Raw genomic sequence first — 15234 nt, 5'->3', positions numbered from 1 at the left:
GCTATGGGACTTGTTGCAGGAGAGTGAAATTGTCCTGTAAGGGAGCTTCAGCCAAACTCCTCAGGTGCTTTCTGGGATTATTTCCCTTCCAAATTGGAAATGGTAAAAAAACCCCTTCAAACCGTAAAACAAAACAAAACTACCTGGTGCAAGCAACTGCAATGAAAATGTGCTTCAAAGCCACACTAGAAATTAAGTTGATCCTCTAGTATGGTCTTCCCCACATCAACTTTCCAAATAGTATTTTATATCTTGACATTAAACAAGATACATGTGTATGACAAACAAATGTATCATCTCCAAATAATGGGCTTTTTATTTACTTATTACTATATATTTACTATTACTGTTATTTTTCCTCAACACACATCTTCACCACACAAAGCAACTAAGTCCTTTAACAAGGTCAAAGGAGCTGTGAGCCAAAGCTCAGCAGTGTTAAATATACTTCAATGGGCTCCACACCACCCCCAGCACCACCTCCCAAATTCTGCCCATTTCAGAAACACAGTGATTAGGAGTCTCCTGCAGGACTTCACCTTGCTCTGTCCTTGGAATCACTTCATTTCCCATAGATCAGAAACATTTGACAAATGTGAGAAAAGCAGTGCAAAACTTCAGGAGATTGGCTAATGCTAGTTGGAGACAGCAGAAAGGTAGAAAACCTTTTAAGAATTGCAAAGAAAAATATTTTTAAGAAATTATCCAAACCATACCTGGCCATCTTTTTTTGAATCTTCTGAGAAGTCTTTGTTTTCTTGGATTTGTGCTACATCACTACCCTTTTTTGCAAGCTCATCTATCCTTTCTTCACATTGTTCTTTTATTTCTTTCATCTGATTGATGCACTGTGACCTGAAGAAAACATGAACGAGTGAGCAGTCGTTAACTTTCATCCACCCTCTTCTAAAATGTTATTTTGTAAAATGATTTTTTTTCATTTTATTATTTTCTTAGTTCTATTATCTGTGCTTACATTTGACAAGTCAATAAGAAAAAAATGGGGTGTTAACCTAAGTCTTCAGGACAAACTCATGGTGCAGGTGGTCCAAGCTCTACTGGAAGAAATTAATTTAGACTGCTTTTATTAGACCTGTTCAACAAGCTACATGAATTTTCTTGTCTTTCTCTAACCAGTTTCAGTTAAGTCAAAAATAAATGTTGATCCTTGAAGCCTTTCTTAGTATGGCAACAGAAATAGAGATGTACGCCTTGATCCCACCGTGAACAGGGACAAGCAGCGCTGGGTCTGAGTGGATCCTGATGAGAAGTGCATCACACTAGAGGAAAATGTGGTGAAAAATCATCATCGCGGTTGGCACCCCCTGCACTGTAGAACGTGCCCAAGGAACAGCCTTGGTGGGAGACCACCCTGCTTCTCTTCCCTGCTGGACCCAGCGACAAAGGAGTCTGTTGAGGTTTTTTTAACCCTTTTTGTCTTTCTCCCCTTTGTTTTTTTTCCCACTCCAACGTAGCGTTTGAGTTCAATGTATGCCACCAGATACAGACCCTGCAAACACATCTTTCTGCATGCAAGACCTCCCTCACCTCCCGTGAACAACCAAATGGTCAACATACTGCAAGTTTTACCTCCTCCTAACTAAGACAGAAGGGGGATTAATTTCTGAGCCTGGCTCTCGCAGAGTGTTAACACCCTGAGTGTTACAGCAGCTGGTTCAGATAGGCATGTTCCAGTTTCTCAAGCTGCAAATGAGGTACTACCCAATCCAAGGAATTCTCAGGGCACGTGCCCTCTACGACAGCAAGTCACTAGTTTTTGTTGCACTTGCACCCTTCTCCACCCCATCTCTCTTTTTAAAAGCAAAAAAATCTGTTCTGTAGTTCACATCCAGAAAGGAAGATAAATGGTAGACAGATATGCTATGAACTGGCAAATTATTTACCTTTATGAACTGACAAATTAATTACCTTTATTACCATTTGTTCTTGAGAAGGCATTATTCTAAACTCTGTTTTTGCTAATGCTACTACATGGAAGAGTCATCAAAATAAACAGTGCTTCATAAGTTGGTCAATATCAGAGACAATAAAACAACATTAGGTTTGAGTTATGCACACATTCACTAATTTCTAGGAAATAAAAGAACATCAGAATTACCTGCACTTCAGTTTGCAAGCTTGAGAAAGATGCAGTAAACAGAAAACCTGAGGTTGGAGACAGCAACCTTTCTTTCATAAATGCTCTTTCGTCCCACATTGTGCTTGAAAATAAAGTTAATATCTGTGTCAAATCCTCATAATTTTCAATTTCTTATCTGTGAAGGAATTCCCTTCTTTTAAAAGTGATTTCTGGAGATTTGAGTACTTATGCATACAGCTTCTGAAGCACAAGAACAGCACTAGTTTCTCCACCTCATCTCATCAGTATGACATACTTCAAATGTGCAAAAACAGTGCTCTTAAATTCAGTCTCCATGTGTGTTTTCTCTCTTACAAGGTTACACAGAGTTAGTTTCTGCAATAAAGAGCTCACCTGTGCACACACAATGGAGCCCAAGTTATACCCTCCCCAACTGCTCCCAGGCCCATCACAGGAGCCATCAGCCCATCCAAGGCCCACATCCATGAGTCCAAAGGAGCACAGAGGCACAAGGGCAACAAGGAGCCTAAATTGCAGACTTGGAATAAGGAACACCCTGTCCAGACCACCCCACAGTCCCAGGGCTGTCCCAGGTCAGCCTCAGCCCCCGTGTCCAGGAGTGAAACCCATCAAGATGAGTCAACAGGACCAAGATGTTGCCTGACCAGGGCAGGGGACACATGATCGGATGCAGGGGTAGAACATGTAAGGATTGCACAGGAGTTATTAAGGGACCAAAGGCTGGGAAAGGGACGGATCTCTAGCAGGAACAAGCACAAGAAGAGAGACAGATACGGGGATTAAGAGTTGGTGGCATGTAAACATGCTGCAGATCAGTGTACTTGTTTGGCCTTGTGCTGCACCTTGGTCAGCACAGTCTGTCCCTTCTCTCGTTAAATGCCTTCTTAACTCCTGGGTGAGGAACTCTCTGTTCAGTGTGTATATGTGCATGTACAGGGGTGTGAGTGCAGCGACAGGAGTCGAGAGAGGTTCTCCTTCCCCTCTACTCTGCCCTGGTGAGACCTCATCTGGAATATTGTGTCCAGTTCTGGGCCCCTCAGTTCAAGAAGGACGGGGAACTGCTGGAGAGAGTCCAGCGCAGAGCAACGAAGATGCTGAAGGGAGTGGAGCATCTCCCTTATGAGGAAAGGCTGAGGGAGCTGGGTGTCTTTAGCTGGGAGAAGAGGAGACTGAGGGGTGACCTCATCAATGTTTATAAATATGTAAAGGGTGGGTGTCAGGAGGATGGAGCCAGGCTCTTCTCAGTGACAACCAACAGTAAGACAAGGGGTAATGGGTTCAAGCTGGACCACAGGAGGTTCCACTTAAATATGAGAAGAAACTTCTTCTCAGTGAGGGTGACAAAGCCTGGAACAGGCTGCCCAGGGAGGTTGTGGATTCTCCTTCTCTGGAGACATTCAAAACCTGCCTGAACGCCTTCCTGTGTAGCTTCATCTAGGTGTTCCTGCGCCGGCGGGGGGATTGGACTAGATGATCTTTCGAGGTCCCTTCCAATCCCTAACATTCTGTGATTCTGTGGTGGGCAGGCTGGCACGGGTGGTGCAGGGGCTGGTGTGAGCCCATACGTATGTAGGTGTGCATGTACACAAGCACATTTTGCAACAGCAGACCTCCGCCCTCAGGGTAGCGGGACGAGGCTGCTAGCGGTGTCTGTGCTCATACGAGAGCTCCCCGTGCTACCCTACGTACCTGGCCACATACAGACATGCTCTGCATGCACAGGAACACATGTGAAGCTTTTCCCCCCCGGGTTGCTGGATTTGCAGCCTCCATCCCCACCGTGAGAAACAGAGCTCCTCTGCCCTCCAGGAGCATGTATCGCCCACTCTGCCATCCCTGCATTACTCATGCACTCACGGATGCAAATACCAAACTAATTATCAGACTTTCCACGTGTGACCAAATTTCCAAAGAAGCTGCTATGTAACAAACAAAGCTCCTAGGAGTCAAAATGCATCCGAATATTGAAATGTCTACAAAGATCAGTCCAGAGGCTTCTGTTTCCTTCTGGTTGCTGCAGGAGAGTAGGGCCAGGGCTGCCAGTCAGCTCTTGCTGAACAAGCTCTACCGCAGGCAGGCAGCACCGGGCACAGTGTGCATCAAGGGTATCTCTCTAAGCCGACTGCTGAGGAACATGCACTCCTTTTGCAGACTATAACAGTAAACTCACGTAAATCCTAACCAAGCTTGCTCCAAAAAAATGCTAAGATGAAACTTCAAGACTTAGGCATGAGAAAAACAATTCTTTTTGTGTCTTCGAAGTTAACAAATTTTGTTCTTATGCGTTCCACACACACAACTGATTTTATCACTGTCTTCCCCAGTGCAACATCTGATTGTTTAAAAAGAATGATTTACCATGTGCGCAGTTAAAAAAAAGGCATTTGACTTCCATCACCTTTTAATAACATTTTCAATTATATGATAATACTCTCTCTTCATCTCTCCACTGGGCAAAGTGTACTTGATACATAAGGTGCAAAACTTTCACCCATGCAACTCCAAGTCAAAGGAGGAAACACTGGCACAGCACAAAAGCAGGTCTAGTGCCCCCTCCTGCCAAGGTTTACTAAAGATGAACATAGGGCAACATGGTTTTTCACTCCTAATATTTGAGGGGAGGAAGGAAGACAGATTAAAAGTAACACTTCAAGTGTTTGTAATAATACTTGTTTTTCTAGGCCCATAATCACGTTGGGAAAAGGTTATTTGTAAGCCTTTAAAATGACACTATTAAGTAAGCCTTTAGTAACAGCAAAGAGGAACGTATGTAACCAAGTACAATCAGTCTGTTTCTACTGACTACCAGAACACAACGCAAAGTTAGTAATGTAACTTACTACAACACTGCAATATTAATGTTCCAACATCTCCCCTAAAGGTACACAACAAGTAACAACTAAACAAACACATTTATATATGTTCCTGCTAGAATTGTGTGAATGCTACAGGATGCTCATGCTATAAATAATTCCGCAAAAAACTGAGTGCAAATTTTGTTTTCCTCAGTTGCACAGCTACAAAAAAAATCCAGAAACAGAAAATGAACACTTCAGTGTTATTCAGCAAAGTGAGAGAAAAAAGTATAAGTCATGCCTGTCTCTACACCTACCCTGACACAAGCAAACCCATCTTCATCAACGTAACTTGTTAGCTCTTCACCTTGAGCCAGCCTTGACCCTGGAGCTGCACCCTCCAAATCCAACCCTCTGTTAAACAAAGAAGGATTCTTTACAGTACACTCCCACAAGCAGGGATGCTCTGTCAGCAATTTCCTCAACAGAGCTGTACTTGAAAATATTTCACCAGACATGGGCAATAAACCTGAGTTTTCAGAAACCAGACTTGCTGCGTTTTCCTTCTGTTACTTCCTTGCACATACGTATCAATACAGTGCTCCTAGGATGCAACTCTCATGTAGAGCATGACTGTATGCATACAACTACAGATCCACTTGTTCTTGCTGATCTCAGCCTTACAAAGAAGATGCTGGCAAACACATATTCTAACTAGCAAAGAATTATCAACAGGAATCTAGGAGTCCCAGCTCTGTCGTTAACTAAACAGCAAAGAGATGGTGCTTAACGACTGTGGTACACAACAAACACAGAGGGAAAAAGTACCTTAACGGACACGTAAGTGCAACACAGCTTAATAAAAGGTTGGTACAAACTTAAGTCTCCAACTTCCTTCTGCTTTCCTCTTAGAAGTCCTAAATTATTAGAACTCCACCAACACAATCCAACTGGGTCATCATTACTAAATGAGTAATAATGCCCTAAAAAAAAAGAGTACACAACCAACTGGTAACCTGTAAGTATCCCAAAAGCTCTAATACTTATCCTTAATTCTTAAGCAGGGAAAAGAACAAGAAAGAATTATCTCAAGTTTGGCCTGCAGAATTCATGTTCTTTGACTGCCACATTGAGATTTTAGTTATCGTTCCTACAAAGTCTGGCTAAACAGTGGCTCCTGGACAAATACTTATCACTAGAGCAATTATATTCTTGATGGAAAATTATTATGAGAATATGCAAACAGCAAATTCTGTTGGTTTTCTACATTCACACTCCAGAGGGAAGACACAAGATGACGTGAAGACAGGTAGAGGGAACGAGAACATTACTGAACTGAAAGAACCCAGGAGAAATTCCTAGAAATAACAGAAGCATGTATTTAGTGTAAGGATACTGATAAGCATTTCTGTTCAGTTATCCATGCCTTATAATTCAGTGGGAAATATCAACAAGAAACATAACTAGGTATGAACCGTAATGCAGAACACATGGCTCTGACCATAACTGTATAAGAAATTTTCTGGGACCTCCAGCAGCTCAATGAGGTACAGCTTCTCACTGGTAATTCCCGTGTCTTAGTTTTTAAACTTCTCCAGAGTTTAGCCTCGGTGTGTTTCAATTTTCCCCCCAACTCTTAAACGAGAATACTGCTACCTTTTCCCTCCTGCAGTGATAGGAATATTAAGAGGTATGGGAGAAATCTGTGGATACTGAGATGCCATGTGTTGCAAGATCTATGCTCTTCTCCAAGATCAACTGTGAGCAATTTCAGAATGTGTGTCAGGTGTTATTTTCTCCTTAAAAATGTGTATTTTCTAACAGCACTACAGCTATCGTAAGAACACTCCAGGTTATAAGCAAGTCACCTACAACTCTGGAAGCCATCTTTCAGAAAGAACATACTTACAGGTCATAAGAGAACTTCTTCTGAAGGTTAGTCTGGTTCTCCTGAAACCAGTAAACATCTGTCTGCAGCTTCCCACATTCTTTCTGTAACTTTTTCAATTGTTCTGACCAAAACAGGATTAAAATATCCATTAAAATAGACACACACATCAATACCTACACATATTACAACAGAAGTATCAAAAACCAAATCAATAGTAAGCACGCTAACGCTAACTCCATCTGTCACACTCACTACATTTGGTATACAAATGCATAGATAATCGTTGTATTTATTCATGAAAGATGCACAGGATTGGGTAAAAATGGGCTTTCAGCCTAACATATTAACAAAAACAGCATAACATAGATTTTTGACCTCCTTTTCTTCATAAGGAATATTCTAACTTGTTTGCAAGCCCTCGCTCTGCTAAGTTTCAGCTCAGGAAATCTTTAGGTCTGTGAAATATTAATCAGAACATAATATGAGATAGTATTCATGTTTATTAGCCATCTAAAGACAAGCTTAAAATGCTTCCCTCAAAAACAGAGGTATCTATGATTTAATTTTCTTCCTGATCAAAAGCTCTGTGTGGGGGCACCAGAAGAACGCACCACAACATATTTACCTGTTTATAGAACGTAGGATCTGGTCCCCGTACTTCCTAAGAAGTAAATTGCTGACAACAATTTTGAAGCACCAACATGACTAGAAACAAATTAGACTAAGTTTTCCTATTTAATATAGGATTTGGTGAATTCCCCCAGTGCTAAATGTACAACTCAAACACATCAGGGACGAATGCAAGAATATGCTGCAAAGGTAGAATGAAGAATAAATATATTAACAATACACATAGAAGCTAGTTTTATCCTGTATTATTTGACATCATAAGGGTCAGGAGTCCTACATCAAGCACTACATGGACAAATCCTTCTAGTGCTGAGGCGGATTAGTCTGGCACTTCACTGAACTGGAACTATGCAGATGCAGGATCTAAGTTGCCACAGCTCCTGTGCCACCCCCATGACTTGAACACCGCATTTTCAGAGACAACAGAAAAATGCAAGTGTTAAAAATAGGTGGTTTAAAAAAGAAAAAAAACGAGAGCTGCAGAGGGGTATCATGAAATACCTCGTAGATCCTGGATCAATCGTTCGTTTCCTGTGATGTTACTCATCAGAACTGCCTGGAAGAATCAAAACAGAAAATAATGTTTCAATTGTAAAGGATTTGTGCCACCATTAACACTACAAACAACACCAACCAAAGCACTTGTAAGAAGATCTTTTCTTTATGAAGTACTGGGTTACAGCCAAACACAAAAACTTTTAGCTGCTCCAGAGATTTACTATTACAAACGACTAACACTTGTTTTAACCCAGATTTCCCATTAAACTGGGGGGAAAGAGGACAGGAAAATAGTGCTGCGCACTGCTTTATTCTGCTTTAATCTCACAATTCCAGTCACAGTTAGATTTACTGTATTTATCCCTTGAAGGAAGAAAACACCATAGCACAGCTCTCTATCAACTACCCTCTCACCAGGGAACCAATACACCTGCATGCAGGCATGCAAGGATGAGCTATGAAAGCATTAATCACAGATCATAAAGGAACTCTACAAAAGCACCGTGAAGCCCTTGCATTCCACCACTTTCCTCACTATCCTCTCCCACACTGTGATAAGAAAGTGCTGGAGTGACCTTCTTCCATTCCCTCACTTCTCGCTCTCTCATTCTGAAGAGGCAGTCAACTTACATTTCGTCTGTTCTTTCATCAGTCCTGCTCTACTGACACATATATACACGTGACCCAAAAAACCTGAATACTGACAGGACTATGCCTCAATTAAACTAATTCCTGAGAGACACATATCAGGATAACACATATCCATATTTAACATCTACAAAGTCTGGTGCAGAAGAGTCTTCTTTAGACTACAAAAAGATGAGATCCACTGACCCTTCAGACACAATCCAGTCCAGCCTTAAGAGCACATTTCTTACATGTCACTGCCAATCTCCTCGTCATCCTTCTCACAGAATTACACAGAATCACAGAATGTTAGGGATTGGAAGGGACCTCGAAAGATCATCTAGTCCAATCCCACTGCCAGAGCAGGAACACTTAGGTGAGGTTACACAGGAAGGCAACCAGGCAGGTTTTGAATGTCTCCAGAGAAGGAGAATCCACAACCTCCTTGGGCAGCCTGTTCCAGTGTTCTGTCACCCTCACTGAGAAGAAGTTTCTTCTCAAATTTAAGTGGAACCTCTTGTGTTCCAGCTTGAACCCATTACCCCTTGTCTTACTGTTGGTTGTCACCGAGAAGAGCCTGGCTCCATCCTCGTGACACCCACCCTTTATATATTTATAAACATGAATGAGGTCACCCCTCAGTCTCCTCTTCTCCAAGCTAAAGAGACCCAGCTCCCTCAGCCTTTCCTCATAAGGGAGATGCTCCACTCCCTTCAGCATCTTCGTGGCCCTGCACTGGACTCTCTCCAGCAGTTCCCCGTCCTTCTTGAACTGAGAGGCCCAGACCTGGACACAATATTCCAGATGAGGTCTCACCAGGGCAGAGTAGAGGGGAAGGAGAACCTCTCTCAACCTACTAACCACCCCCCTTCTAATATACCCCAGGATGCCATTTGCCTTCTTGGCCACAAGGGCACAGTGCTGGCTCATGGTCATCCTGCTGTCCACCAGGACCCCAGCTCCCTTTCCCCTACACTGCTCTCTAACAGGTCATTCCCCAACCTGTACTGGAACCTGGGGTTGTTCCTGCCCAGATGTAAGACTCTACATTTTCCCTTGTTATATTTCATTAAATTTTTCCCCGCCCAACTCTCCAGCCTGTCCAGATCTCGCTGGATGGCAGCACAGCCTTCTGGCGTGTCAGCCACTCCTCCCAGCTTGGTGTCATCAGCAAACTTGCTGACAGTGCACTCAATTCCCTCATCCAAATTGTTGATGAATACATTGAATAATACTGGTCCCAGAACTGACCCCTGAGGCACTCCACTAGATACAGGCCTCCAAACAGACTCTGCCCCATTGACCACGACTCTCTGGCTTCTCTCCTTCAGCCAGTTTGCAGTCCACCTCACTACCCAATCATCCAGTCCACACTTCCTCAGTTTAGCCGTGAGGATGCTGTGGGAGACGGTGTCAAATGCTCTACTGAAGTCAAGGTAGACCTCATCCACCGCTCTGCCATCGTCAATCCACCTTGTTACGTCTTCATAAAAGGCTATGAGGTTGGTCAAACACGACTTCCCCTTGGTGAAGCCATGTTGACTGCCTCTGATGACCCTCTTACCCTTGATATGCCTTAAGATGGCACCAAGGATAAGGTGTTCCATCACTTTCCCAGGGATGGAGGTGAGGCTGACCCATCTACAGTTGCCCGGGTCCTCCTTCTTGCCCTTTTTGAAGACCGGAGTGACATTTGCTTTCCTCCAGTCCTCAGGCACCTCTCCCGTTTCCCAAGACTTGGCAAAGATGATGGAGAGCGGTCCAGCAATGACTTCAGCCAGCTCCCTCAGCACCCGCGGGTGCATCCCATCTGGACCCATGGATTTACGGATGTCCAGATTGCTTAACTGCTCCCTAACCCAGTCCTCATCAACTGAGGCAAACTCCTCCATTGCCCTGCCTTCCTCTGGGGCCTCAGGGGTACAGGGCTCCTCAGGACAGCCTCCAGCAGAGTAGACAGAGACAAAGAAGGCATTCAGTAATTCTGCCTTCTCTGTATTTCTGTCACCAGGGCACCCACCCCGTTCATCAGTGGGCCTACATTGCCTCTGCTGTTAGTTTTATCTGCCATGTATTTGAAGAAGCTCTTCCTGTTGTCCTTGACCCCTCTCGCCAGGTTTAACTCTAAGGAGGCCTTAGCTTTCCTAGTTGCCTCCCTACATCCTCTGACAACACTTATATTCTTCCCAAGTGGCCAGCCCCTCCTTCCATGATCTGTAAACTCTCCTCTTCCACTTGAGTTTGCCCAGCAGTTCCCTGTTTAACCACGCAGGTCTCCTGGCTCCCCTCCTTGACTACCTGCGCGTTGGGATGCACTGATCTTGAGCTTGGTAGAAGCAGTCCGTGAATGTTAACCAACTATCTTGGGCCCCTTTACCTTCAAGCAGCCTTGCCCACGGGATTTCCCCCAGCAATTGTTTGAAAAGGCCAAAGTCGGCCCTGCTGAAGTCCAGGGTTGCAATTCTGCTCGGTATTCTGCTCCCGCCACACGAGATCCTGAACTCCACCATCTCATGGTCGCTGCAACCAAGGCAGCCCCCCACCTTTACTGCTTCAACCAGACCCTCCTTGTTAGTGAGGATGAGACCCAGCAGTGCACCTCTTCTCGTCGGCTCCTCCACCATTTGCATCAGAAAGTTATCATCAATGCACTGGAGGAACCTCCTAGGCTGAGGCTGGCTGGCTGAGTAGTCCTTCCAGCAAACATCAGGGAAGTTAAAATCCCCCATAACAACCAGAGCCTGTGACTGTGAGGCCGCTCTCAGCTGCCCGTAGAAGGCCTCATCAACATCCTCACTCTGATCTGCTGGCCTGTAATAGACTCCCTCCACAGTGTCACCCCTGCCAGCCTGCCCCTTAATTCTCACCCACAGACTCTCAACTCGCTCCTCAACCGCACCTGGACAGTACTCTATACATTGCAGTTGCTCTCTCACGTAAAGAGCAACTCCACCACCTCGCCTGGCTGGCCTGTCTTTCCTGAAAAGGACATAGCCATCCATGACCACATTCCAGTCATGTGAGCTGTCCCACCATGTCTCTGTTAATGCCACCAGATCATAATCTCCTGACCGAACGCAGGTTTCTAACTCCTCCTGCTCATTCCCCATGCTGCGCGCATTGGTGTACAGGCACTTCAGGGAGCGAGCCGAGTACACCGATTTCACCCTAGGGGTGTGGGGGGCCTCCCGGTCTTTATGGATTCCAGCATGCTGCCCCACTGATGCAAGCCCAGCTACAACCCCATCCCCCTTTGAATCTAGTTTAAAGCCCTCCAAATGAGCCCTGCTAATTCCTGTCCCAGCACCTTTTTACCCCTGTGGGATAAACCTTTCCCACATATCACTGACCGGACTGGTGTCTTATAAAACCAGCCGTTATCAAAGAACCCAAAGCCCTGCCTGTAGCACCAGTCCCGAAGCCAATCATTTACGGACTCAATTTTTCAATTCCATCCCACATCATCATCCAAAAATGGAAGGAGGGAAGAGAAGATAACTTGAGCCCCAGACTCTTTCACCATTCATCCCAAGGCCTTGAAGTCTTTCTTCATTCCCCTCAGACTACGGGATGCAGCTTCCTCCCCATCTGTCTGGAAGATCAGTAGGGGGTAATAGTCCGTTGGGCGCACCAGTTTGGGGAGCGCCCTGGCGATGTCCCTGATCCAAGCTCCAGGTAGGCTACAAACTTCCCGATGCTGAGGGTCAGCTCTGCATATCGGGCCCTCCGTCCCTCTCAGTCCCTTCTCCCAGGAAAGCACAGCGTTTTGCAAGGGTCCTCCATCAGGGTACATCAAGTCGCCAGTTTCCACACATTTCTGCTCAAGCACTGATGTGTACCTACATCCACATCACTTTAATGCAAAGCACTGCATCCATTCTGGCTGCCCAAGTGACCCTGAAACACTGATAACGCTGTCAGTGCCTTTTTGCACAAAGACTACAATAATAAGTGCTGGTTGATTAGGAAAAGCAAAGTGTTCAGTCAATCTGAGTGAGACAGCACATAGCAGAGGGGTAGATTTGTCTTTTTTTGACCCTTTAAAGAGTCCCTGCCCAAAGAGGTGGTTGTTCCTACATCAATGAAGAGGCAGCTGTTTTCAATCCAATAAAATAAATATTCCTACACCATTCTTTACATACAGCTGGGTCATGAACACCACTGTGAAATCTCAATAGCAAAGGCCTTGTTCCTTTCTTAAAAAGGAAAAAACAATAATAACAACATGAGTAACAACATATACTTAGGATTGTTTAATACTTCTCTGTCTCCCTTCTCATAGGACAGGTGAAAAAAAAAGGCTCCAGATTTGTTTTCACTGGTTTATCAGAGAAAGGAAGTTAATGTTTTGATGGAAATGCCAAGTTTTGCTAATGCATGAGCAATGTAACCAGGTTGTTCTGTGATTATCAGCTCCAGAGTTTCCAGCATTAGCCATTACCAGAAACTCTCAATGGACTAGAAAAATCAGTATGACACAGCAATTTTATGTTCCTACAGTTTGTTGTGGTGTGATTATATTTTCCTTAAAATGAAACACACAAATACCAGGACCACTTATTTGACAGTAAAGCAGACAAGTGTTAAATGTTTTGTACATTAGGACAATAGTAACTGTGATTAGCTGAAGTGAATAAAGTTATTTGTCATGTGAGAAAGGCTCCTTAAATCACAACAGGGAAAAAAAAAAAAAAAAAAGCATGCCTGGGTCTTTCTGGATTGCATATAAAACTTCCTTTTGCAAATGTCACACCTACCTCCTGAATCTGTGCGTAAGAGTCCAGGAAAAGAACTCATGAAAACCTACTTAGCTGTTTACATTGTGCAGGAAATACTGTTTAATAATTTACAGGACAGAGCTCCAACTGCCAGCTTCCAATCTGACCACATCAATCATGTCAGGTTTTCTGTTCCTCCTTCTGTCATCCAAGCATTAACTAATCTTCACCTCATGGCTGTGAATTACGTGGACATTATTTTCTTTTGTGGTTTTATGCAGGTCAAGAAAGAAACTGCTGGGGAGCCCTGAGCAAATACATGCTAAAACTCAGTTCTAGGAAGAAACTCACATTTTAAATCTCATTCAGTCTACAAAACAATACCTATGATCCCAAGGAGTGAGAATCCAGCTTTTGGAAACTCACTATATCATTATATCAAAATCTGATCTTCTGTGACAGAGTAACTCTGTAACATAGAACCAGCTCATTATATTTGCAAACATGATATGTCTTCCACAGAAGTCCTTTTAACTACCACTGAGAAAAAGTCAGTCTCCTGATTGGAGTCAATGCTGTGGACAGCAGGTCTTCAGAAACCAAAAAATCAAAAGCAACGCTGCCACCAGCAGTGATGGAAAAATCTTGCTACAGCTTGACAGCAAATTTTTCAGTGACAGTTGAGAGAGATTTTTTTTTTTATTCACCACAGATACACAAGTCATACTCCACTTAAGAAACACAAAAGTTAAAGTTGTTGCTACAAAGAACAACCAAACAAAGCATAATACAGAAATACCTGTGAGGAAACTTTGAGATAAATTATTTCAAGGCAAATGTTTTGAGCACATTGATTCAATTAATGCCTTACACAGTAGTCTCCATAAACATATTCATTGGAGGCATTACTATAATAAAACCTTCAGCATTTTCTAGCATCATAAATCAAGCTAACCCAAGCACACTGAACTGACATATGTGCTTTCTAACATTGACTTTGAATAGTGTATACAAAAGCATAATGAGATATTGCAACAGGGAAAACGAATAAAACAGCAAAGAACTTGATGAGAGTAAACACGGGTTTCAGGACTAAAATCTAAGAAAAAAAGGAGCTTTGCATTCACAAATAATAGCTCTCACAAGGAGAAACAGATGAGCCACAGTTTCTATACATCAGTAAATCAGGTGCTCAGAACCAAACCAACCGGGAACAAAGCAAGCTGGGAATGTAACATTTATACATGAAGAAACTAGCAGAAACAAGCATTTATAATCAACCAGGGGGAAGAAGGGCATCTGTTTCAGGATTAACTCAAACTGATCTAAGTCCTTACCACAAAAAGAAGGAGTCGTTCTGCCTTGCATGCCCCTATTACTCCCCACCACAAGCCATATTTTCACAGAATCACAGAATGTTAGGGATTGGAAGGGACCTCGAAAGATCATCTAGTCCAATCCTCCTGCCAGAGCAGGAACACCTAGGTGAGGTTACACAGGAAGGCGTCCAGGTGGGTTTTGAATGTCTCCAGAGAAGGAGAATCCACAACCTCCCTGGGCAGCCTGTTCCAGTGTTCTGTCACCCTCACTGAGAAGAAGTTTCTTCTCAAATTTAAGTGGAACCTCCTGTGTTCCAGTTTGTACCCATTGCCCCTTGTCCTATCATTGGTTGTCACCGAGAAGAGCCTGGCTCCATCCTCATGACACTCACCCTTTAAATATTTACAAACATTGATGAGGTCACCCCTCAGTCTCCTCTTCTCCAAGCTAAAGAGACCCAGCTCCCTCAGCCTTTCCTCATAAGGGAGATGCTCCACTCCCTTCAGCATGTTCGTAGCCCTGCACTGGACTCTCTCCAGCGGTTCCCCGTCCTTCTTGAACTGAGGGGCCCAGACCTGGACACAATATTCCAGATGAGGTCTCACCAGGGCAGAGTAGAGGGGAAGGAGAACC

General features: G+C 43.8%; 1 protein-coding gene across 5 annotated transcripts in view; it reads right to left on the bottom strand.

The window, feature by feature from the left end:
* GOLM1 (golgi membrane protein 1) overlaps window positions 1–15234 on the bottom strand; it is a 43640-nt gene that overhangs the window by 8113 nt on the left and 20293 nt on the right. For all 5 annotated transcript variants that reach the window (XM_065657734.1, XM_065657733.1, XM_065657737.1 and 2 more), the window contains 3 exons: window positions 7940–7994; window positions 6827–6929; window positions 717–855 (listed from right to left, as the gene is read on the bottom strand). In XM_065657734.1, the coding sequence (XP_065513806.1) occupies window positions 717–855; window positions 6827–6929; window positions 7940–7994 (297 nt within the window). The remainder of the gene's footprint in view (window positions 1–716; window positions 856–6826; window positions 6930–7939; window positions 7995–15234) is intronic.

Source organism: Caloenas nicobarica, chromosome Z (assembly GCF_036013445.1).
Source record: "Caloenas nicobarica isolate bCalNic1 chromosome Z, bCalNic1.hap1, whole genome shotgun sequence".
Taxonomy (NCBI): domain Eukaryota; kingdom Metazoa; phylum Chordata; class Aves; order Columbiformes; family Columbidae; genus Caloenas; species Caloenas nicobarica.
Note: the sequence above shows the minus strand (reverse complement) of the source record. Positions and strands in the feature narration are given on the sequence as shown.